The following is a 22231-nucleotide window of genomic DNA, read 5'->3' on the forward strand; positions in this document are numbered from 1 at the left end:
TTACATACATTTACTGACTGACACGCTGATTCATTTGAGAGTTTTATAATCAAGTTTATTTGCCTCAGACCAACAATAAAGTTCTGCTGTTGTTTATTTATCTCTGTGACAGATGTTCAGCTGCACCTGGTGGTAGAATATCACACTGAGCTCGCTTCAATTTCAGTAGAGAAGAACATCAGATATTTCTCTAATACTAACCTTTTATTACACAGGCTTCTGAAGACATCATTTACTCAGTCAGTTCTTGGCGCATTAGCGTTAAATACATTTTCAAAATCAGCACCTTGTTTTGCGGCCCAGTGTCACACTGAATACATCTGCATGACTTACTCCTGACTGGAGAGTTAGATAATGAACATGTACCAATCAGAAATAATTCCAACAGCAGTCCTCAGCAGAGAACTCTGAAATCGCCTGAGAGGAAAAACAACCTGCTCAGCCAGCCAAATTCATGCAGCATACAAGGTAATACTGTGATGCTCTCCACAAAGCAACTTAAGAGGACAGCACTTAGAAGTATGTTTCTCCAAAAAGTCCCTGAAGAGAGGCTGCCTGCCTGCTCCGCTTCTCCCCTGACTGACAGCACTCTCCAGAGGAGCTACACCGCAGGACACGCTGATCCAGTCTGACACGCCTGACCTTTCCTGGGCCGTACGGCTGGCTCGCCATGCAGCACGCACCGCCTGGCTGAAAAGGCCACACCATGCCACGCAGGCAGTGCCATCACAGCCCTCCTTCCCCGGCCTCCCCTTACTGCCACCTCAGGAGCCGGCAAGTCGTATACTCAGGACTCAATCTCAGACAGCCACTCAATCTCAGAGGCTCCTATCCACAAAACAAGGCCGCACCATCAGAATTTGGCAGTGATATAGTATTGGCATTCCTCCGGCGTGCCCTTAGGTGGACTAAACATTTTTCTAAGTGGATTATAGTATTTTCTTTATTACAAATGGCATGTTTTGCTGGGCAAGGGTGATTTTTTTTTTTTACTTTGACCTTATACCATTTATGATATTATAATTTAAGGCATTTCTCATACACAAATTAATTATGAGGATAAAATTTGCATAACGCTGTTAGTCATCTCTTTCAAATGGCACATAAATGTGCCTTATGCAGTGGCTGGTTAGTGAGGTGGTCTAACATAATGTGTCTGCCAACAGTCTCGGTTGTCGTGGCAGAATAATCTCAGAATAGATGCTGCGGGAGCGCACTGAGGAACAAGGCATGAGAGGACTGTAAGAGCAGAATGGATGCTGCAGCTGTGAAATGAAGAGCTGTCGCATCTAGTGAGCACTTCCCTGAGTAAAGAAAACACTTGGCACAGCAGAAATAAATCATGCGCTCAAGTACTTCAGTGTAATATATATATATATATATATATATATATATATATATATATATATATATATATATATATACGTATATGTAAACCAGAGAAGGAAATTGTCTGCAGTTTAAAAAAAATGTAACAAGAGATTTGGCCAGTACACCTTCGGTTTGTAGTACTTGCACGAGTATCTTCTACTGCAGTTTTTTAAAAGAATCAGTGACTCTGGAAGCTGCACGGAAATATACACATACCCACTTTGCTAAGCGAAAACACTCAAACACGTATTGCTCATCCACTGGATGCTTCATTGCAGTACACCCACTTTTAGTAATTGTACAAGACTGTACATTAGTAGAAGCATTTGCAAATGTCATTTTAACTGTAATTACCACACAACACGCTGACGGATAATGGGTTTTGAATTAAGCAGGTCTTCTCCGCATTTCCTGTGAGGTGACATCACAGAACCAAACAAACATCCTGGAAAAATTTGAACTCAGTCATGAAGTAAAGATGGCTTCAAATGAGGAGACTTCATGTGGTACGGGAGTGGCGCACTGCTTTTGCGTGCCAACAACAACAACAAAGAAAAAAAAACACCTCAGAGGGACTCATCAACGCAAGACATAAAGGCCAAGGGTGCACAGAGAATTGTGAGTAGCTAGTGATGTAGGAGTAGCACTCGAGCATGAGCTTTTTACAACTTCATCAACACCTCAAGGACAAAAGTTGGGCAAAGAATGATTCAGAGTATGTGGCTTTTATAGAATTCTCTGTTCATTTTCAGGAGGTTGTATCACTGGAGATTTATTTGAATTATATTAGTAGTTATATTAGTAGTTATTTGGATAGGTGTTAAGCACAATTAAGCACAATTAACTGTTAACTGTTTGCGGGAGATTTATATTTTAGAGGTTTAAAAACAGTATATGAATGTTGTTACAGTGAGCTACAGAAGCTATCTCCAGTCTCACCTCTTACAGGGGATGCCTAAAAAGTTCATGTACACTATACTGTACCTAATGTGACAACTGTATAAGCCCTCCAGGGAAATAGCAATGAGTAGACCTACCCATCCCATCCTGTGCCCATTCCATCCCCGCTTACTTCTCCACTCAAGAGAGGCAGTGCATTTTCCTTAAAGGCAAAACTTACATTTTGAATTCATTAAGGGTTTTGTGGTCACATGGTTTAATTGGGCATTATTGTTTTGCATCCCCCAAGGTTGTGGGGACTGGGTGCATTTCTGTAAGAGACTCTCACGCGTTACCTTTTATTCCTCCGGGCCTCCTTCTTATCCATAATGACAGGGACACAGTTCGTAAGCTCGGTCCAGTCTGCATGCAGTCCGCAGCTCCAGCCCGTAGAGAACCGGGAGAAGAGCCAGGACTCTTCTTTCCCCGGTCGGTGGCACGTGCATTTCTTCTGCCCTGGCTTGCAGTCGCACGGCTGCTCCAAGCGAATATTCCTCACCAAGTGCCTCCCGAAAGTCGTCCCCCCGGTCTTCTGGATGTGCAAAAACACTATCACGTCGTCCCCTTTGATGTTGAACTCCACGTGTCTGTCAAGGTCTCTTTCAGTGAAGTTGAATTTCGACGATAGTTTCGGAGGGCTGTCATCCTCCAGGTCTTGATCTCTGTAGAAATCATCGCTGTCCTGATAAGGGGTTGAAAGTAGACTCACCCCTCTAAATTTCTCCTCAGTCTTAAAGTGGCATGAATTACTGCCAGCGGGACATATGTACTGATAACCTATCATAACAAAAAGGACAGCTAAAATAGGAACTAAAATGAGCTTACTGGATCTATCATCCATCATATCAAGATAGTGTCTTCATTCCGTTACTGTGAATAATAAGGAGCACCCGTGGACACTTCGGAGATCAATGTTCCTCCATGCCTTAGACAGATTAAAGATTCCTATATTTTAAATGCAACACGTTGATCAGATAACACTCCCCAAAGACACTCAGACAAAATGAGAAGTCCACCTTAAGGACTCTAAAATACTGCACGCCGTCTGCACTGCGTTGGAAGTCCTGTCCGTATTCAAGAGTCATGGCAATTAAATCTCTGCCTGTCCAACTTCTGAAGCCAGTGTGGAGCTGCATCCAAGCCGACGACTCCCATGCCTCGGTATCAAGTTGAAAACGAAGCAGTCGGATGAGAGTTTTTAGTTTGACTCCCTCTTTCTTTCTAGTGCTGGTCCCATGCAGTGTAAATCACAGTGTGGTTCAGTGCATCTTCATACTTATTTCTGCAGAAATGTCGCACGGCTTCTTGTTGGGCTGCATGAATGCTCCGGCAGGGTACGGCATCCTTTACGGGTTGAGACAGAACTGACTGTAGTGAAGCAATGCGTTTGAGAGGATGCTGCTGCATCCGAGCCGACAAATAGGCGTTATGCTCTCGTCGCGGTTGGGCTGGGAAAGCTCCTCATCCCATCCCGTCCATCCCGTCCATCCCATAATCTTGTTTAACACAGTGCGAAGCCAGAAGCCCACACGGATATTGAACGGAGACAATACTGAGATTTATTCACATTTAAATACAAAGACCTTCCAACCTATCTATCTATCTATCTATCTATCTATCTATCTATCTATCTATCTATCTATCTATCTATCTATCTATCTATCTATCTATCTATCTATCTATCTATCTATCTATCATTTCCTTTGCGCAACCTGTTATTGTCCCATTATCTGCAGCTCAGTCATGTAACCCTATTATTTTTGTGTCACTATATTGGCTAACTGCCCTTATAGTGTCGTTTTGATGGCTATTAAATTTAGAAAGGCTTAAATGCACCTTTAAAGTGATGTCGAAATTGAGTTTAAAGTAATAGTCTGCTTTCCCACACAATAGTCTGCACATTTTGGACATAATACTTTACCGGTCATGTGAAGACAAGACAAGCATGTGAAAACAACAATGTCTCTCTGCGGGTACATTTGCAAAGTAGGGTCACACAAAAACAAAAACAAAAAACAAAAACACCCCCCCCCCCCCCCCCCAAACAAAAAAACAAAAACAAATCATACATAACAATCTTTACTGATCTTTAGGGAAATCTAATAAAAACTAAAAAAGGAATGAATGGATAACTGATATAGCTTTAAAGTAGTTCAAATAATCTATAACATTAATATTATAATGATTATTATTATTATCATCATTATCATTATGAAGGCTACAAAAACTAAGTTATTCTAAACGTAATGTAACAACTTCGGTTAATTTTTGGATTCACTGTTTTGGATTTTTCCTTTCCACAGCCTGCAGGAAGTCTCTGGAGATTCACACTGGAGATTCAACAAATACACACTCACACACGCGCGCGCGCGCGCGCACGCATCACTCACTACTAGTGTTGCTACAACATGCTCTAGTGCTTGAGCTTCAGCGTCTGTCTCTTTAGCTGTCTGCCAATGTGCCAGAATAATTTGCCACATTATCATCTAATTTAATTTAATTATACAACGATCTTTCTCGCCTGGTCTGTATAAACAATATAAAAAACGGTGTTTTAAAATAATTAAAGGCCACGTTTTGTTTTCCGGTTTCCGGTTCTTTCGGGTAGGAATAACGGTCCGCGCGAGACACCTCGACACCCCGCAACCCCGGTAACAGGCTAGCCGTACAGGCTGTTAGCTGCCCAAAATATCCAGCTGAATGAAGCCCTTTGCTTTGTATGGAAACCACTAGCATCACTGACTGGGTGAGCTCTATGTTATTGGCAACACTGTAGCTAAATAATAGTCTGTCCACTGTTACGTGTTTGTGGCAACCCATGCTCGTGGTCTCCGTTAGTTAAAACACGCTGCTGGGATGTTTTAGTTCATGTCACGGCAGCTGACTTGTAGTCTGCAGCTAAGTTAACTTCACTCCTTTGCCTGACCCTTATGAGGAGACGTTATTTTATTATTACTCTCCTTGGTTAACGAGCACCTCTCATGTTTCTAGCATCTCCCATAATCTTGCGAGCTGTTTTTTTTTTCTTCAGACGAGTATGTGTGCGTGTGTGTTGGCTTTGAGGTTGAGATAATAACTCAGAGTAACTACGTGGCACTCAATGGCACCTCTCAAAAGCTGAACTGACGGCGTACCTTTTTGCTCTCTACCACTGCTATAGGTTCATGTTCCATCGCGACAATGAGGAGCGTTATTGTGCTGTCGCTACTGCTGCTGAACATAAATCACGTAATATCAGCCCCCAAAGGCGTCACTGCCAGTCTTAAAGCCAAGTGGAGCATGACGCCTTTCCTCCTGGAGACGAGGTACAGTACTTTTCTTGGAAATGCATATGTGCAATAAAACGGGGCACAGCCAGGTGCCCCTCCTCCTAAATGCACTGCTTTTATCTTTTATTAATCCGCGGTTTGTATTTTAATCTTTAAATGTCCTAAACAGAAAATAAAATCTCATTACACTTCCCAGAGACAGGTCAGGACCAGAGACTAGAAATATTGAATGATTTCTATTTTTGCACTGCATTCACCTGAAAGCAAACTGAAATTATTTATTTAGTATTAAAGTAGTTACTGATTGCTATTCATTAATGCATTTATTTATTTATCCACTACTAATTCTTTCACTTCTTACATCAACACTGATGTTTTCGTAACCAAAACCTTCACCAAATCTTTCCTTGCAGACTGATGGATAATAGCTCTAACTTTGGTGATTCAGCCAACCTTGGGCTGAAAGTTCCACGAATATTACTAGGAAAACTCTATTCTCCCTTTCCTACTTCTTTTTTTTTTGTTTTGTTTTTGTTTTGTTTAAAATCACTGCAATTAAGGATTTATAATAGTATATTGTATTATCAGATAAAGGTCACAGCCTCAATGTTCTCCACGGTAACTGTGCTCATGGTCGTAAATACATTGTAGTTTACCATCATTTAGCTTTTTTGAAAGACTTTCTTGTGTTACATTGTAGCTAAACTAAAACAGAATATCATTTGTGGAAAAATCAATCTCGTTATATTGACAGCCATCATCCAGAATGATCCCATCACAGACCTAACAATTTGAAAAGTGCATTCTGCAGCCTATTTACAATAGACTTTAAGTAATAGACAGAAGTTATTTCACTGTGTTTATCACAGTAGAAAACAGTGCTGGAACATTTAGAAAACCTTAATTCTCACATTTATATTATTATTTATTATTCAGCACAGAACCATTTATCTTTCAAATTAAATCACAAGTGTCACCAAGCAAGGCCGTTTTCATGGGGACCAAATATAAACATCACTTTGTTTATGTTCTGAGTTGCCTTATTATAATTTCTGAAGGACACTTGTGTAAAAAATCACCACAAAAACGTTTTACTTTATTACTCTTGGAAGGTTATTCAGATTTTTATACTGGTTATTTATTGATTTAATGTAATTTTTTCTGCCTTTAACTTTTTGAAGTCACCTTAAAATATAACTTCGCTCTATCCCTGTTGGTGTACTTCTGGTAAAGTTGATACGCTTAAAGCTGGAATGTCTGTCTTCTCTGTTGCATCCTTCTTTGTGGCCTCTCCTGTTTCAAAATAGTCTGTGACGATTTTATCATCAGTGTTAGTTATGCCAATCTCTTTGGTAACCTCGTAGAAATGTTCGTATATAATTGGATTGTGTGTTTAAATAGTCGTAGTAAAAAACTTGATCCTTTATCTTGTTTAATGATGTATGATTAGTTACAGTGGATATGTGCACAGTTACTTCCAGAAATGAATGATTTTGGTGGTCTGTAGTTTTAACTGCTGAGGAGCAAAATAATGTTTGCTTATTATACTTACGTATTTTCATGTGCAGCGAATTTATTGGAGAAGATGGGAATGAGAAATTCTGGCAGTTCGTTGACACTGTAAAAGAACTTACTGTATACAAGCACGGAGGTATGTCTATTTTTACATAAACTATTACTTTTATTTGAAGAGGTGTAACTCATTGAACTGAGTTTTGAGTTTTTGTCCCACCACTGTTTATTCTACAGAGTCGGTGCGCTCATACTACAACTTGATCATTAAGAAAGCCGGACAGTTCCTCACAGATCTTCAAGTTAATCTTCTCAAATTTGCTCTTGCCCTGCGCTCCTATTCACCAGCTGTTCATGCATCCCAGCAGGTATGTTCTGATCAAAGTGTTATAAAGTAATATTTTCAACTCAGTTCAGTTTAATTTATACAGATCCAGTTTAAAACTCAGTCATTTCAAGGCACTTTGTAAATCCAGGCAATCCTCTATAGGCAAGCACCTACCAGTGTTGCGGAGGAAGAACTGTTTTTAACAAGGAGAGACCCCACCCTGGGAGAGCCAAGCTCACGGCGTGGCAGCCATCTACCGGGGGGGGGGGTCACAGAAAGTATGATGAAAAACAAACAAAACAACACAAAAATGAAAAGAAAAAGTAGAAAAACATTCTCTGTATGAATTTCAGAAGTGGGAAATAAGGGGGTTTAAAAACAGAGGAGACTGGAAAAGACAAGCTCAGCGCATCATAAGATATCTCCCAGCAACCTGAAACTGTAGCAGCATAACTAAGGGCTCAACTGATCCAGCCCTAACTAAACACTTTTATCAAAATAAAACTTTTATGCCTAACCTCAAAAGTAGAGAAGTAGTCATGTTATAATCACATGTATTTTAAAACGAGTAATTCAGGTGGGGACCAAACCAGCAAACCCTGGCTTTAGTAAGGTTTTGTTGTAGCCATTACTTTACCAAATATTCTTTTTCTTCCTTCTGTTCATAACAGATAGCCAAAGATGAGCCTCCGCCTGAGGCTTGCCCAGCCTTTGTCTCCATCCATGGGCAACACAGCTGCAGCACCAAGGACATCAAGAAGCTCCTTAAGGCAGCTGCAGGCAGGTAACATGGAAGTTTGAATTTATGTATGTAGTTATTTGAAACTTTTTAAAATTGTGTTTTTAATATTTGATGCTTTCACCTATCAATGTTTACCTCTGGGATATCTTTAACCACATTTTCCAAATGTTCACAGGCCAAAACCATATTTATACAAGAACGATCACACATATCCAGGGGTCAATATAACAGATGTGCCAGTTGTGATCTTGTATGCAGAGATTGGAACAAAGAAGTTCACCTCTTTTCACAAGGCGCTGTCAGAGAAAGCTGAAAAGGGCACACTTACATATGTGCTGCGTCATTTTGTAGCGGTGAGTGGAAATATACCCTCCTCCCCCACTGCTTTGCCTTAACTCTCACTTACATTCCACTTATTAATTATTATTAATATATATATAAATATTTTTGTAGACGTAGTTAATTGTAGAGAATAAAAACAAAATTCTAAATGAACTTTGAAATTATTGATGAACTAGTGTTATCAGAGCAACAGTGACGAATAAATTTTGACTTTTGCTCTCTGCTGTTTTGGTAGAATTAATTTTAACAGACTTCTTTTTGTTTAATTATTGTATTTAAAAAATAAGTAAGTTAGATTCATTTCCAACAGTGAAATTAAAATGAAACATTGATGCCATCTTCGTGTATATTTTTTTCCTCATGATTACTGATTACTGCTAATCAGTGATACAACAGGAAACTTCTCTTTAGTAAATCTCTTTAAGGAAACTGTGTTTGAACAGCGCTGCTATCGCTCAAACATAGTTCACCCTGCTCACTTAGAATTAGCATCAAAGACAGCATAAAAAAATAGAAGTAGCCACAGCAGCCACTGAATAGTTTTGAATTCTGTGTTTTGAAGTTTGTTTTAGCTGCTGCTATGTGGTTTTTTTGGATCCAGAAGCTAACTTATTCAGGTGAAAGGGTAAGGTGCTAAGTTGTCAGCCAATGCTTGATAGTTTGGTAGGCAAGCTGGATCCCGTGCTGGCAAACTGTGTGGGTGCAATACACAGATACACACATTAGTGTGGCAGGTAACAGACTAGTACAATAATAGAATTTCACTTTCCAAAACAGAAGCACAAACCTCTTGGATGGTCTGTACCACACAGCAAGCAATTAACATAAGCCTGAGAATTCATTATACACCATCTCCACACACAGTAAAAAAGTCTAATAACTGGAAGTACTGGAGGTGAGGCCTAAAGACACCCATCAGCTCCAGCTGCTTATGTCTAGACACACTCCTAACTCTAGCATCTAGGTGGATGAGTTATAAAAAATCTCCTTCATCAGAGTTTTTATAAAGTGGGAAGGTATCCATAGAGTCATAAACCATTTTGTTTTTATCGGATTGTAAATTAATCCATCTATCCATGCTGCTGAGCTTATCCAGTTCAGGGTCTTGGAAGGCAGGAGCCTATTCAAGCTATCATGGAGTGAAAGGCAGTGAACACCCTGGCTAAGACAGAGAAACAGACAACTATTCACTCACATTCACAACTACAGCCAATTTAGAACTGCCATTATTAACCTAACACATGCATGTCATTGGACTGCGGGTGGAAGTTGGAGTACCTGAAAAGAACCCACACAAGTATGAGGGGAAACTCCACTCAGAAAGGCCCCTAGTCAGTTACTGGATTCAAAGCCAGGACGTTGTTGCTGTGAGGCAAAAGTGATAACTACTGCAACACCTGAATAAGCTTTTTAATGCTATAAAGTTGGAAATTATAACATGGGAATGTATGGGGATGCTTGCTTTTGTAGACAGCCTGAATTAGTCACTAGAGGAACTGGAGATCTTAGAATTTTTGTCTTTGCCTCAGAGGTTTCTCCTTGATTAACATGAGCAATATCACAGCAATGTGTTTTGTCCACTGAAGAGGAGCAATGCCATAAAAAAAAACCCCAGATTCACTTGTTGTTGTTCACGTAAATCCTGTTTCCCATCTGAGCTTAGAAAAAAGATGCTAAATTGTTCAACATCAGTGTCATTTGTCAAAGCGTATTTATTTGGTGAACATGTTGGGATAAGTCATACAGGAAAAACACCTGACTCAAAATAAAATAAACACTAGCTTCAAATCTTCTGTGATGTGTTAGCAGTTGTTCCATTAGTAGCATTCGATTAGCTTTTTAAAAAAATTAAAGCTAGAGTGCCGACTGCATGTTTGTTGTTTGTCGCTGCTGTTTTGTCTATCCTTCTTTTTAAATTAACTCTGTCACAGAGGTTATGTTTTCACTGAAGTTTGACTCCTAGCAGGATTATGCAAAAAAAAAAACCCAAAAAACAAGCCAAATTTCATGATGAAAGATGGCCAGAAAAAGCACCAGTTACATTCTGGTGCAGAGCCACATCACTCTCTTCAAAATGGTGAGACAGGGCATTGGCAGCGTTTGTGTTTACTGATCAGTTTACTTCAAGAACCTGCCCCCCACCCCACCCCAAAGAAATACTTACTTCAGATAACATTACAGACACAGTGTTACTGAGTACAAGATGTTTCTTATAAACTACAGGTCAAACGAATAAATCTATTGCATCTACTGTAATCTACTTTGTTAAGAACACTTGCTCATCAGGGGCCACACTGGCTGAAATAACACTAAATAACACTTTACTGTAAACAGTCTTTTTATCCATTAGTTATATTTTCTGTCATGAAAAAAATGTTGTTCCTCATAGTTTTTCCTGATCAAATGGACAGTGCTGAACAACATGTATGACTGACCAATGTTCAGGGGTAGAATTAACAGATTTCTAAAAACTAACTGACAAACAGATGCCTTTGAAAGTAGGAAATGTGCTTTTCTTGAAGAAAAGCGGTGTGTAGGTGTGGAAGCTTCCTTGTTACGCTTGTGAAAGATTGAAGCAGTGTCTGGGTGACACAGGTGTCAAGGTTGAATGTCAGTGTATCTCCTGCTGTACGTGTCAGTTTGTGTGCTTTTTGTTCCCACAGATAAACTGTTTCATAGTCTATAACTTTCACTGACTGTAGTCTTGAAAAATCTATACAAAGGCAACATGCTTTGCCACAGGTATGTGGGCACCTAGATATGGGCTTAAATATGTGCCATGCTGAAACAAACTGAACAAAAACAAATGTAATTAGACAATGAAGTGTCTGCTGGAGACTTACTTTACATCGATTCTGGCTGTAAAGCCAGGGTGATCTTTGTGCTGTCATGATCTCTCACTTCTATAGGAAGTTTATAATGTGTCAGCACTAGTCAGCGTGTCACTAGTGTCAGCGTGTTCTGTTGTGGCTAAGCCGTTGTTGCTTCGAGACATTTTCCACTTCATAACTCCAGTTATGGTTGACCAGGGAAAAATTTATTACAAAGATGGCATCCAGTGACAGTCTCAAGCCGAAACTCACCCAGTGTGATGCATTCTACTTCAAATGTGTTTGAATGTAGTTTTGTTCACATAGAGTATAGTGGGTACATACAGGCAGAAAGTATCTTCTGTATAGAACTCTAATTCAGATTCAACTCTGCACTGTTTTACATTGCTTTGCTTTTATTTGATACAGAATCCAAAGCCTCAAAAAATGCTTTTATCTGGGTATGGTGTTGAGTTGGCTATCAAAAGCACAGAATACAAAGCTGTGGATGACACTGAAGTAAAAGGTCAGTTAGTGATTTATCCAACATTGTGTGTTGAACTCTGTTTCTCAGGCAAGTAAACACGAATCTCTTGCTTTATAGATTCAAAGACGGTTATAAATGTGGAGGATGATGATAATGATGAAGTCCAAGGATTCTTTTTTGGGACATTAAAGTAAGTAATATATTATCAGTCCTAAATATGTTTTAATCTATTATTTTTCTGTTGTTTTTGTCACTGTGTATTTGACACCACTTGATTAGGAGTCAAAAAGAAATCCTCACCTTGTATCGTGTCTTTCTGTTTTTCTTTTATCTCTCTTAAGGAAATCTCATCCTGAACTCCAGGAGCATCTTGTTGAGCTTCGCAAACATCTTCTTGAGAGTACCAATGACATGGCCCCTCTAAAAGTGTGGGAAATGCAAGGTATCAGTTTTTTTTTTCATTTCAGTACTGTTGACAACAGTTTGAGGATATTTTTAATGTCTGTCTGCATTTGCTACTATCATGCACTAAGAAAAAGCTTAGATGTGTTGACACTGAAAAGAGAATCAAAGGCGAGGCCTTCACTGTGTATGTTTTATTACTGATGAAGTGCAGGTGAGGTTTATTTTACTTTTTATTTTTTAACGTAACATTTATTTAACCAGGAAGTAATCATACGTTGTGATTAAAAAACAGTTTTTCAAGGGAGTCTTGGCCAAGAAAGCACAGCATTGCAAGGTTACAAAAATTGTAAAATCACAAAAAAGCCAACCTGGGACACATTAAAACAAGGAAAGGACTGCAGATACATGGAGTAAAATCCAGCTTTTTACTTGCACAGTTTTTTTTTTTTAAATCAGCGTTTCAAGTTCCCCCAGGGAGAGAAAATTATTGAGCCTTAGTGTGTTTTGAAGGTTACTTCGTGACCAGGTCATAAAATCAAAGAAGGCTGTTCTTCCAAGTTCTGAACAAATCTTGGGTACCCTGTAGAGCAGTGATCTACAGAAGCAATATCATAAGCAGAGAGAGGGAGTTTAATATTATTTCTGTGTAAAAATATGTACCGCTGCTAATGTCACATTAAACTTAATAAGGGCCAAGAAATCTTATTATAAAATACTCATTGGTAGGTGGCAATTGCTTGGCTGCAATAAGTCCACAACATATGTGGAACTGTTCATGGCGTGGATGTTGTCACATTGCACTATAAACAGCAGCTACAATGAAAGCAGTGTGAAAATGGTGCATTTGTGAGTGGAGCTCTGCTTTGGAAACTTACGGGGTTGGTATTGTGTGGGTCTGAGTGACGTGAGTTTTGTCATCAGACGGTGAGCATAGACTCTGAGTGGATGTCCGAGTGCCTACCATTTTTATTTTGATGGTCCTGACAGTTAACTGTATTCTGTAAATGTGCAACAGCCCATGGTGCACAATCTCACTGAACAACGTGAGTTTTCACAACACTGTGCTGATCTATAAGCTGAAGACACACTCTTAAAATAAAAGCTCACTACCTTCCTGTATTTAATGCAGCTCTGCAGAGAATGAGTGCTAAAGGTGTAACCACCGAAAATATACATTGTGCTACACAGCTGCCATCGCTAAATTTAATAGGCATTCATTTGCTGCTACATTGCTGCCGTGCTCTTTCTTTTTAAATGCCCCTTAACGGTCTGCATACACTGAGTATTCAGTGAGTTTTCATAACAATTTTAGCCAAATGTTACAATGAGGCTTGCTGTTCTTGAAGGATCGTCTGGAGCCTGTGGCAGAGAAGAGAATGCAGCTGTGTAGATTATTGCATCATCTGCATAGGAAATACACTTAAGTTGTGCAGGTGCCCCTTCTAGTGTTATGTATTTAAAAGAAAATAGAGCTTGAAAAGCTAATAGCCACCTTTGACTTTACCTTTGCATTCATAGATGTATAAATGTTGATCATTTCTTTTGTTCGATCTGTGTAGATCTGAGTTTCCAGGCAGCTTCTAGAATCATGTCTGCACCAAAGTTTGATGCTTTAAAGCTCATGCGAGATCTCAGTCAGAACTTTCCAAGCAAAGCCAGGTAAGAAAATTCATCCTATTTTTTTTTTTTTCTTGCTCAATGGTTAACACATTTTATGTGGTTTCACAATTCCTGTCAAAGCCCTGCCCTGTATGAATCTTGGCCAAACAAATGCTGTTCTTAAAGTGCACATAAAGTATACCTTTTATAGCCCCATTTATTTGAGCATTATTACTCCTTTCTGTGACAATTTGTAACCCTGCAATGAATGTAGATAATTTGTTGTACAGGGATCTAATCAGCTTTTTTAAAAGATGTTTGCTTATTTTGGTACCGGCAGCTTGTAATAACTTCAAAAAGTGCTGAGTAAGAGTCGGGTGTTTACAGGGAATTGACTGCAAACGCACCATCTTGAGGACCCACAGGTTTTTGGAAATTAAAACTGGCATTTTACTGCCGGCTGGGGATGCGGTAAAAGCTGATGGTGACTGTACATGTTTTACTGTTCCCACAGATCACTGACAAGAGTGGCTGTAAAGCAGGAAATGAGAAAAGAAATTGAGGAGAACCAAAAGGTGCGCTATCATAGCGTAGTTGCTGTCTTTGATAATATCTGTTGCCATTGCACACATTCTATTTTAGAAAATCAGTTTCTAATCTCTGTGTCATATAAATTTCACAATAAATTTGACATTTTATTTTTGCTTTTCTCCTACTCTCTTACTACCCTTACTTATTTCTGTACTCTCAGTGCACATCTTTTCATGTGAAAAGATCAGACAGTAATGTTAGAATCAATCATTTAGGGCTTTTGGGATTCAACTAACACTTTGAGCTTGTTCTTTCAGCACCTCAGTGAGACCATTGGTGTTCACCCAGGAGACGGTGAGCTCTTCATCAACGGGCTGCACATTGATCTGGACATTCACAATCCCTTCAGGTAGGAACACAGCAGGAAGGTACAGTCATATGCCTGTGCTCCCCCCTGGAAGCACCAGACCTAGGGTGATCTTTGTGCAATATGATCATGACTTGCTGTAGTAATTTAAAGTTTTCAATATGTATTAAATCCTAATATTTGATGTGGTTTGAATTGTCATTTTCCACAATATGGATACATGAATGCCAGCTTCACCTTTTTTTCGTCTTGGACAGAATAACCCATCCTTCTCACTCACAAAGGGTGCTGTCTTCTTCTTTTAGCTGGTCGTCTCCTTGGCTCTGGCTGAATTACTTTTTTAATGGTGTTAGCAAGATAAAAGTCCAGGGCTTCTCTGACTTATATTTTGTGGACAAAGAAAACATTTTCCATCATGGTATATTGAATATCGCTTTCAATACCACAGATATAATATATGATTATATCAACCAGATATTCATCAATGAATGAATATCTGGTTTAATGTATCTGGCTGGGGCTATATTTTTCATGTTTTTCCAGATAGAAATATTGCATAATAACTACCACTTGTAGTGAATGTCACTTGTTATAAACAAAATAATATGTTTTAAAGTAAGGACACAATAAATTGCATTAATAAAAGACACTCTCTGATAGAAGTAAAGCATTTGGTGCAATGCATATATACTGACACACAGATGGAATCAAAGACTAACACATCATTTTGCACTTTCAGCATCTTGGACATACTTAAGTCAGAGGCCAAGGTCTTAGAGGGTCTACATAATCTAGGCATAAAAGGAGAACATCAAGATAAGCTGCTGAGATTACCTGTGAATGCTGTGGATGACAGTTATGCCTTAGATATCAGACACCCAGCTATAATGGTAAGTGATGTCTAAAAGGACTATATTCCCAGATCAACACATGTGTTCTTGTTTAGGGATCCTAAAGTAAGAAATTAGTAGAGCAGTCATCGGCCTATTGCAACAATCTGAAGCTATCCAGGAACCTCATTTATTTGGAAGTTATTAAGTTGGAAGTTAGCCAAGAAATGTTATCAAATTAAAAACTTGCAAGTTTTCATTTGATGCCTCTGGCAATTTTATTACATTAAGTACCATAAAAATGTCAGAAATATATGACGATATTAAGCCTGTCCACCCTCAACCAAAATATTTGTCAACTTGCATTTCCCCTGCTGATAGTCTGCTGGTGAGGCTTCATAGTTACACAGAGGAAGACCAGTATTATTGCCAGATGGATCATTATGCATCTGATTCTGGTTGATTATTTAAAAAAAACATCTACAGGGTCCAGTAGTTTTCTCTGATCGAAGAACTTAAGAACAGTAATACATGTAATTTTATATACATCAAAACTAGCCAGCTTCACTGGCATTCTACTTGCTTTATTTGCATGTATATAATTCCTCTGCTGAGGAGGACATGTTGCATGATTGGTGCCATTTGTTTGTTTTTCAACAAGATTACACAAAACTACTAAGCTGAATTTCAAATGTGGGAAAATGAGTAACCCAATAAATTTCACAGCTCTGGTTCACAATTTCTTTAAAATTGTGAAGTAGAACATAGGGCGATCATGGCTCAAGAGTTGGGAGTTCGCCTTGTAATCGGAAGGTTGCCGGTTCGAGCCCCGGCTTGGACAGTCTCGGTTGTTGTGTCCTTGGGCAAATTTCAAGTGTATATATCTATAAAATTCCACATTCCTAAATGAAATGTCTCTAAATTCTTACGTATGACAACCAGAGTTAATACTGTTATTATTAACTAGTGAATATTTTCCCACTAACTCCTCTGCGCCCTGTACCTGTACATTTTAGTGGATAAATGACATTGAGAATGACCTGATGTACCGAAGCTGGCCAACTGGTGTACAGGAGCTCCTCAGAGCCACCTTTCCTGGAGTCATCCGGCAGATCAGACGCAATTTCTTTAACCTGGTGAGTTTATCAGAACAACTGAAGTACCAAGTGAGAGACGAGCCAGTAAATTCACAAATGAGAACATGGTTTGAGTACTAGTCAGCTGGACTTTGCATTTCCTATTTGTTTACACTGCATTAATGCAATAAAGAAAAAACAGTGGTGTGGGTAATAAAGGAAATGGAGCTGAGACAGGTCTTTATTATACATTTAAATTGTATATGTCTTAGGATTTGTCAGACAAAATAAAAAATTTAAATCACTGCCTCTGTTTTTCTAGTTTGCCTGGGTTCAACTTGCTGATGTGTTGGTTTTTGATTTGTTTTTTTCTAAAGTTTACTTCATGTGTAAGTCAGGTTGGCACACAGTTGTTTGCAAAGCTTTACGACCAGGGGTTGATAACGATACCTCTGCTGTTAGGTGCTGTTCTTAGATCCACTGCAGGAAGAAAGTGGTGAGCTCGTGAAGCTAGCAGAGCTTTTCCACAAGCATAAGATCCCCCTGAGGTAGATGCTGCAATTTTTCACACCTCCACAGCTGTTTATATGGTCCGCTCTTGGCATTCATAATCTTTACCAGGTAGTGATTCTCATTTCACCTGCAAATTGAATACTTGTTTTGTCCCGTTTGTACAGAATTGGATTTGTGTTTGTTGTCAACACCAAAGATGAGATTGATGGCTTCTCAGATGCAGGGGTTGGATTTTACCGGCTGCTGAATTACATTGCAGACGAGTATGATTTACCCCAGGCTTTGATGTCTGTGGTCTCAGTAAGTATATCGCATATATAAATCTCTGTTGTTTTAGCAAGTGTTTCTTGCCAGCTCATATCTCTGCGTGCCTAGGAAATCAGTTGCATAATATTTTACTTGTGTTATCCTACAGTTTGAGACATTGTTGAAATAGATGAGTCAGTGGTATTTTTCCTCAGCTATCTGCTTTTTAAAATTGCGGTGGAAAGTACTGACACTGAGAGGGATCAGAAGAGAGTGATGGTCAAGTCTGAACTTCCTTGCTACTCTCTTGCAGCTGTATAGCAAAGTCGATGTAGGGGAGACGCTCTCTGCTGATACAATAACAGCTTACCTAAAGAGAAAATTCCCAAAAGCCAATTCTGAAAGGATTCTAGGAGTTGAATCAGAGTATGATGATAAAAGGAAGGTAAGATGTTTTTTTGTTAATTGAAAGTGAAAGTAATAACGTATGATTGATGAAGAGCAGCATGTCTGATTTTAACTTTTGTTGGCTGTAGGATGGTGCGCTCTTCTACAAAAAGAGTGGCTTGGGTGCCCTGCCGTTGGCTTTATTTAATGGAGTCCCTTTGAGCCCTGATGAGATGGACCCAGAGGAGCTGGAAACAGTCATCCTTCAGCGCATAATGGACACCACTACTGCCTTTCAGAGAGCTGTCTTTATGGTATGATGCATCTGCATGAAACGAGACTCACTCTTCATATTCAGCCTATGAAACCAATGTGTTTTTTTGTCTTGTTGTTGTTGTAATGAGAGGTGAAATTTTTACATTCATGTATAGGCAGGTTTGTCCTGCATATGAAAGAAAATCTGACCAAAATTAGCAGCAATGTCATTAAAAACATATTTTTAAACAGTTTTCTTTGAATGGAGATTAATTTACTGAGTGACAAAATACAGTTTTACTTTTCAAATGGGAAGAAATGAGAGGGAAATTCATAAGACTTCTGTTAAGTAAAGCAATACATACTCATTACCTTAATTATATGTGGACCAATAATGATTCATTTCCCAAAGGCCCACTTTGAGTCGGGAAAAACCCAGACATGAGTGAACTGAAGTACTCAAGCACTGGGGAACTGCACCGGTGGCAATTTGTTCATGCTGTCAGTTATGTAACTAACACACTTTATGTCCTTCACCTTATAGGGCCAGTTATCTGAAGGCTCAGATGTGGTAGACTATCTAATGGAACAGGCCAATGTGGTTCCCAGGATGAACCCTCTTATTTTAAGCAGTGACCGAAAGTACCTTGACCTCACAGCCACTCCAGGTGCTCCTTGTTCTATGCCATAAAATATGGATGTCACTGTTTACATTCCTCTTATGTTATACTTTCCTTTATATGCAGTTGCAGATGATTGGGAAGACACATATATGTTTTCTTATGTGGACACCAGAGACAAAACGGCAGTGATTGCTAAGAGAATGAAGTACTTCACAAATAGTGGTAAGAAGTCACTTCTTTTTGGTTTGCTTTCCCAGTAAACACTATTTCAGATGAAATCTCATATTTAGAAACATAATGCTGTATAAACTGGAATAACTACTGTACATTAATATAAGGTGTATCTGTAAAATTAGCATTTTTTTTAATAAACAAATTGAATCCCACACTGCTTTGCTGATGTATGGAAATATGAAACTGGGTTTTATTAGGGCTGGCAGGCTGTGCCTCCAGCAAAATCATTGCTGGGTCTTCTGACTGGCTTTTGGCCAGCAGTCTAAATGGTCATCAGAGCTGCATTTCGCTGCTCGGGCCCAGAGTCTAGCTGCAGTGTTTCAGAGGAGGCTGATTGCCATTCTCTCTCTGTGGAGTAGCTGTCGGGCCAACTGCCTGCTTTTCTGAAGGACTGGCTGACTGGCCGGGGCGGGAATATAACCATGACAGGTGGCAAGGTTCTTCTATAATATGTGACAGATGTCTTAGTCTCTCTCACCTCTGACACAAACTAAACATTCACTATAATAACTACATTTCATTCCCCTCTCAATGTCATGTGATTATCAGTGTATAGACAGAGTAGGACCTTTTACAAGACACTGTCTTTGAAAGCTGTGTAAACATTTAGGTCAACATTGAGAGATTGAATTCTTCATAAATAAATTTGTCCTCTACTGGTGAAGTGATTATACTTGCTGTGGCTAACTAATCAGCTGCACATGCATATACTATCCCATTAATGCTGCACCTCAGTACATAAAAGCGTACAAACGTGGCCAAAATGTTATGTTAACCAAACATTAGAATGAGAAACACATGGGATCTAAGTGCCTTTAGTTGGTACCAAATCTGAATATCTAAAAACGAAAAAAACAAAAAACCCGCTGTTCTCCTGGGATTTAATGAAAACAGTCCCTAGTGGTACAAAAACAAAAAATCTGCGACACTTCTGTGAGCAAAACAACTTGTGAAGAAGAAGAGTCACACATGGTTGAAGCTGCTACACCTTACACTCGAAGAGAGAACAGACTGCTGCAGCTGAAGAACAGGAAAGAACAGGACACTAGAAACCAAAATAGACTGCTCTTGGGGATAACAGGAGACTTACGATTAGAAAGCTAAAGAATACAAAGTAGATTCTGAGTTTGTAATGGTTTACAGTAATGGCTCTTATTTGTATTGTACACATTATTCTATAAAGATTTTACTCTTTTACCTCAGATGAGGACGGGATGACTCCTGTAACTCTGTGGGTAGTTGGGGATTTTCAGAAGGTGTCAGGACGAAAACTCTTGCTCAGTGCTCTGAAACACCTGGTAAGTAAAATCAATACTGTTCTTTTCACTTCTTTAATTTATGTTATCATTTAGGATGTACACAGGACGTCTTAGGAGGCATAACAGATAAATCTAATACTCTAACTTATCCTTAAAGCAACAAAACTTGTGCACTAAAAAAAATCAAATAGAAGTGGAAGGGAGGCAGAACTCTGAAATGGTTTTGGTGGTGATTATCATGGCAGGTTCATAACAAAAACTATAATTAAAATGTCATTTTCTGCTGTGTGCTCTCACAAAAAATCATCAGTGTAGATTCGTCTTAACTGAAATATGTTGTGGTGATATTCTACAGATGACGTAATAAAGCAAATGTTCTTTTTGTCATTTAGAGATCATTAGTAGTTTAGGTTGAAAAGGTGAGATCTTTACTTTAAAGCACTATTTTCTGAGAGCTCTTCATCAGTGACATATGTGGTAGCTGGATATATGAGCATGTCTGCTATTACTGTGAATTATAGTGCCGTTATGTTTATGTGTGTGTGCAAGCAGAAGGCCAGTCCTGGAGTGCGTGTGGGGGTGATAGATAACCCCAGTGAAAAACCCTACGACGATAACACTGTGCTGTACAGGGCTATCTGGGCCTCTCTCCTCACCCAGAAGAATAAGGCTGCGGCAGAGTTTGTGCATAAACTCCTAAAAGAGGAGAGCAGCCAGCTCCTCCAGCAGGGGACCAAGATGAAAGACTTACTGATGCAGGTAAAGAGGGGATTAAAGAATGCTCTTTTCTTTTCTTTTCTTTTCTTTTCTTTTCTTTTCTTTTCTTTTCAGACTACACATATTTTGTTTGGACTATATATATATATATATATATATATATATTCTTTTATATTAGAATCACTACTTTAAATCATATTGGAACCACATGATCTGACTTTTACCTTGAAGGTGGCAAACCTTGAAAGAGGAAAATCTAATATAAGAGCTTGTTTTTTTCACTGCTCCTTTTTTTTTACTTTGAGTTTTTATTTGATCAAATAGGTGTTTGTTTTAATCCAACTATTTCCAAATTTAGACATAGATTAGATGTATAGCCACCAACAGTCCACCCATCTATATATTTTGGATGCGTTATATTCATGCTGATGTTTAGTAGAGATGGGAATCACCAGACACCATGTGATATTATATTATCGCAATATTTCACCCACAATATGATATTGTGATTTATAACATTTTCCAATATTATCAGTGCTCCAATAACGCACATTTTAATTTGTCACCTTTTTTAACTGGAAACTATGTCCTCAAAGTTAATCTTTGTCAAATATTTATTTTATTCTGTAAGATAAAGTTATTGCAGTTATTTTTTTGTTGCACAATAATATTGTCAAGCATAGGAACACTGTCATTAAAACCGGCCATAAATCTTGGCATAAGATGGAGTCAGTCAGATATCAGTCTGTGATCGACTGGGATCAAATTGGCAGTTTCATACAATCTATCTCTGATAATAAACCTGGGAATAATTGTGATAAATTGTTGAAAATTGTATATCTATATATCTTTTGCTACCTGTTAACTATTACATATAACTATTACATTTGTGTTCAGCACCCTTCCTGTTCTATAGGAATATAACAAGAATATGACCTGAATTGAGTTGAGTCATTGACAAAGACTTATTCAGACTGATGACAAGATGCTGGCAATCCATGTGCATTTATAAAGTAGACAGCAGTTAAAACTGTTGGAACGCTATCTATTTTAGACACACAAAAGTTAGATTAACTTGAATCTTGTGCATGGCTCCCTTATCAAAGTTTACTTGTCCAAAGAAAAAACTTCAGTTTCATACCAAGTGCATCACTTGGTAAGAAAGTTGCTTTGCTCTGATATAACTGATAAGTATTTAATAATATATTTGATTAGGTAAATGGTTTAATGGAGGTAAAAGGAGAAAAAGTGCGCAGTCAGGAAAATAGTGATTGATGAGCCCATTCTCTTATCTCTCTCCTGAACATCAACTCACGGAATGCATTTACAGCACGCATGATACTCCACACGCTATGGACACCCAGGCAAACAGCCTGCTCACTGTCAGTT

At 38.8% G+C, this 22231-nt stretch overlaps 2 protein-coding genes across 9 annotated transcripts in view; one reads left to right on the forward strand and one right to left on the reverse strand.

Annotated features, from left to right (window-relative positions):
• Nucleotides 1-4003, reverse strand: part of hs6st3b (heparan sulfate 6-O-sulfotransferase 3b) — an 82792-nt gene extending 78789 nt beyond the window's left edge. Inside the window, exon 1 of the mRNA XM_084907679.1 lies at nucleotides 2607-4003. Within this exon, the coding sequence (XP_084763805.1) occupies nucleotides 2607-3154 (548 nt within the window). The 5' untranslated portion in view covers nucleotides 3155-4003. The remainder of the gene's footprint in view (nucleotides 1-2606) is intronic.
• Nucleotides 4004-4929: 926 nt separating this feature from the next.
• uggt2 (UDP-glucose glycoprotein glucosyltransferase 2) overlaps nucleotides 4930-22231 on the forward strand; it is a 43589-nt gene continuing 26287 nt past the window's right edge. For 5 of the 8 annotated variants that reach the window (XR_014802902.1, XM_084954732.1, XM_084954734.1 and 2 more), the window contains exons 1-22: nucleotides 4930-5056; nucleotides 5471-5615; nucleotides 7148-7230; nucleotides 7329-7459; nucleotides 8091-8203; nucleotides 8337-8514; nucleotides 11743-11839; nucleotides 11918-11990; nucleotides 12142-12242; nucleotides 13765-13864; nucleotides 14319-14379; nucleotides 14653-14744; nucleotides 15442-15592; nucleotides 16549-16668; nucleotides 17071-17156; nucleotides 17286-17421; nucleotides 17681-17812; nucleotides 17904-18068; nucleotides 18554-18677; nucleotides 18756-18854; nucleotides 20070-20164; nucleotides 20675-20884. Coding sequence is in view for 6 of the 8 variants with exons in the window: in XM_084954732.1 (XP_084810858.1) it covers nucleotides 5491-5615; nucleotides 7148-7230; nucleotides 7329-7459; nucleotides 8091-8203; nucleotides 8337-8514; nucleotides 11743-11839; nucleotides 11918-11990; nucleotides 12142-12242; nucleotides 13765-13864; nucleotides 14319-14379; nucleotides 14653-14744; nucleotides 15442-15592; nucleotides 16549-16668; nucleotides 17071-17156; nucleotides 17286-17421; nucleotides 17681-17812; nucleotides 17904-18068; nucleotides 18554-18677; nucleotides 18756-18854; nucleotides 20070-20164; nucleotides 20675-20884 (2472 nt within the window). In the remaining 2 variants the exon portion in view is untranslated. The remainder of the gene's footprint in view (nucleotides 5057-5470; nucleotides 5616-7147; nucleotides 7231-7328; nucleotides 7460-8090; nucleotides 8204-8336; nucleotides 8515-11742; nucleotides 11840-11917; nucleotides 11991-12141; nucleotides 12243-13764; nucleotides 13865-14318; nucleotides 14380-14652; nucleotides 14745-15441; nucleotides 15593-16548; nucleotides 16669-17070; nucleotides 17157-17285; nucleotides 17422-17680; nucleotides 17813-17903; nucleotides 18069-18553; nucleotides 18678-18755; nucleotides 18855-20069; nucleotides 20165-20674; nucleotides 20885-22231) is intronic. The other 3 variants (XR_014802903.1, XM_084954733.1, XM_084954736.1) reach the window with 1 other exon arrangement.

The sequence above is a fragment of the Perissodus microlepis genome, chromosome 16 (assembly GCF_051167445.1).
Source record: "Perissodus microlepis isolate ML-2025 ecotype Zambia chromosome 16, ASM5116744v1, whole genome shotgun sequence".
Classification (NCBI taxonomy): Eukaryota; Metazoa; Chordata; class Actinopteri; order Cichliformes; family Cichlidae; genus Perissodus; species Perissodus microlepis.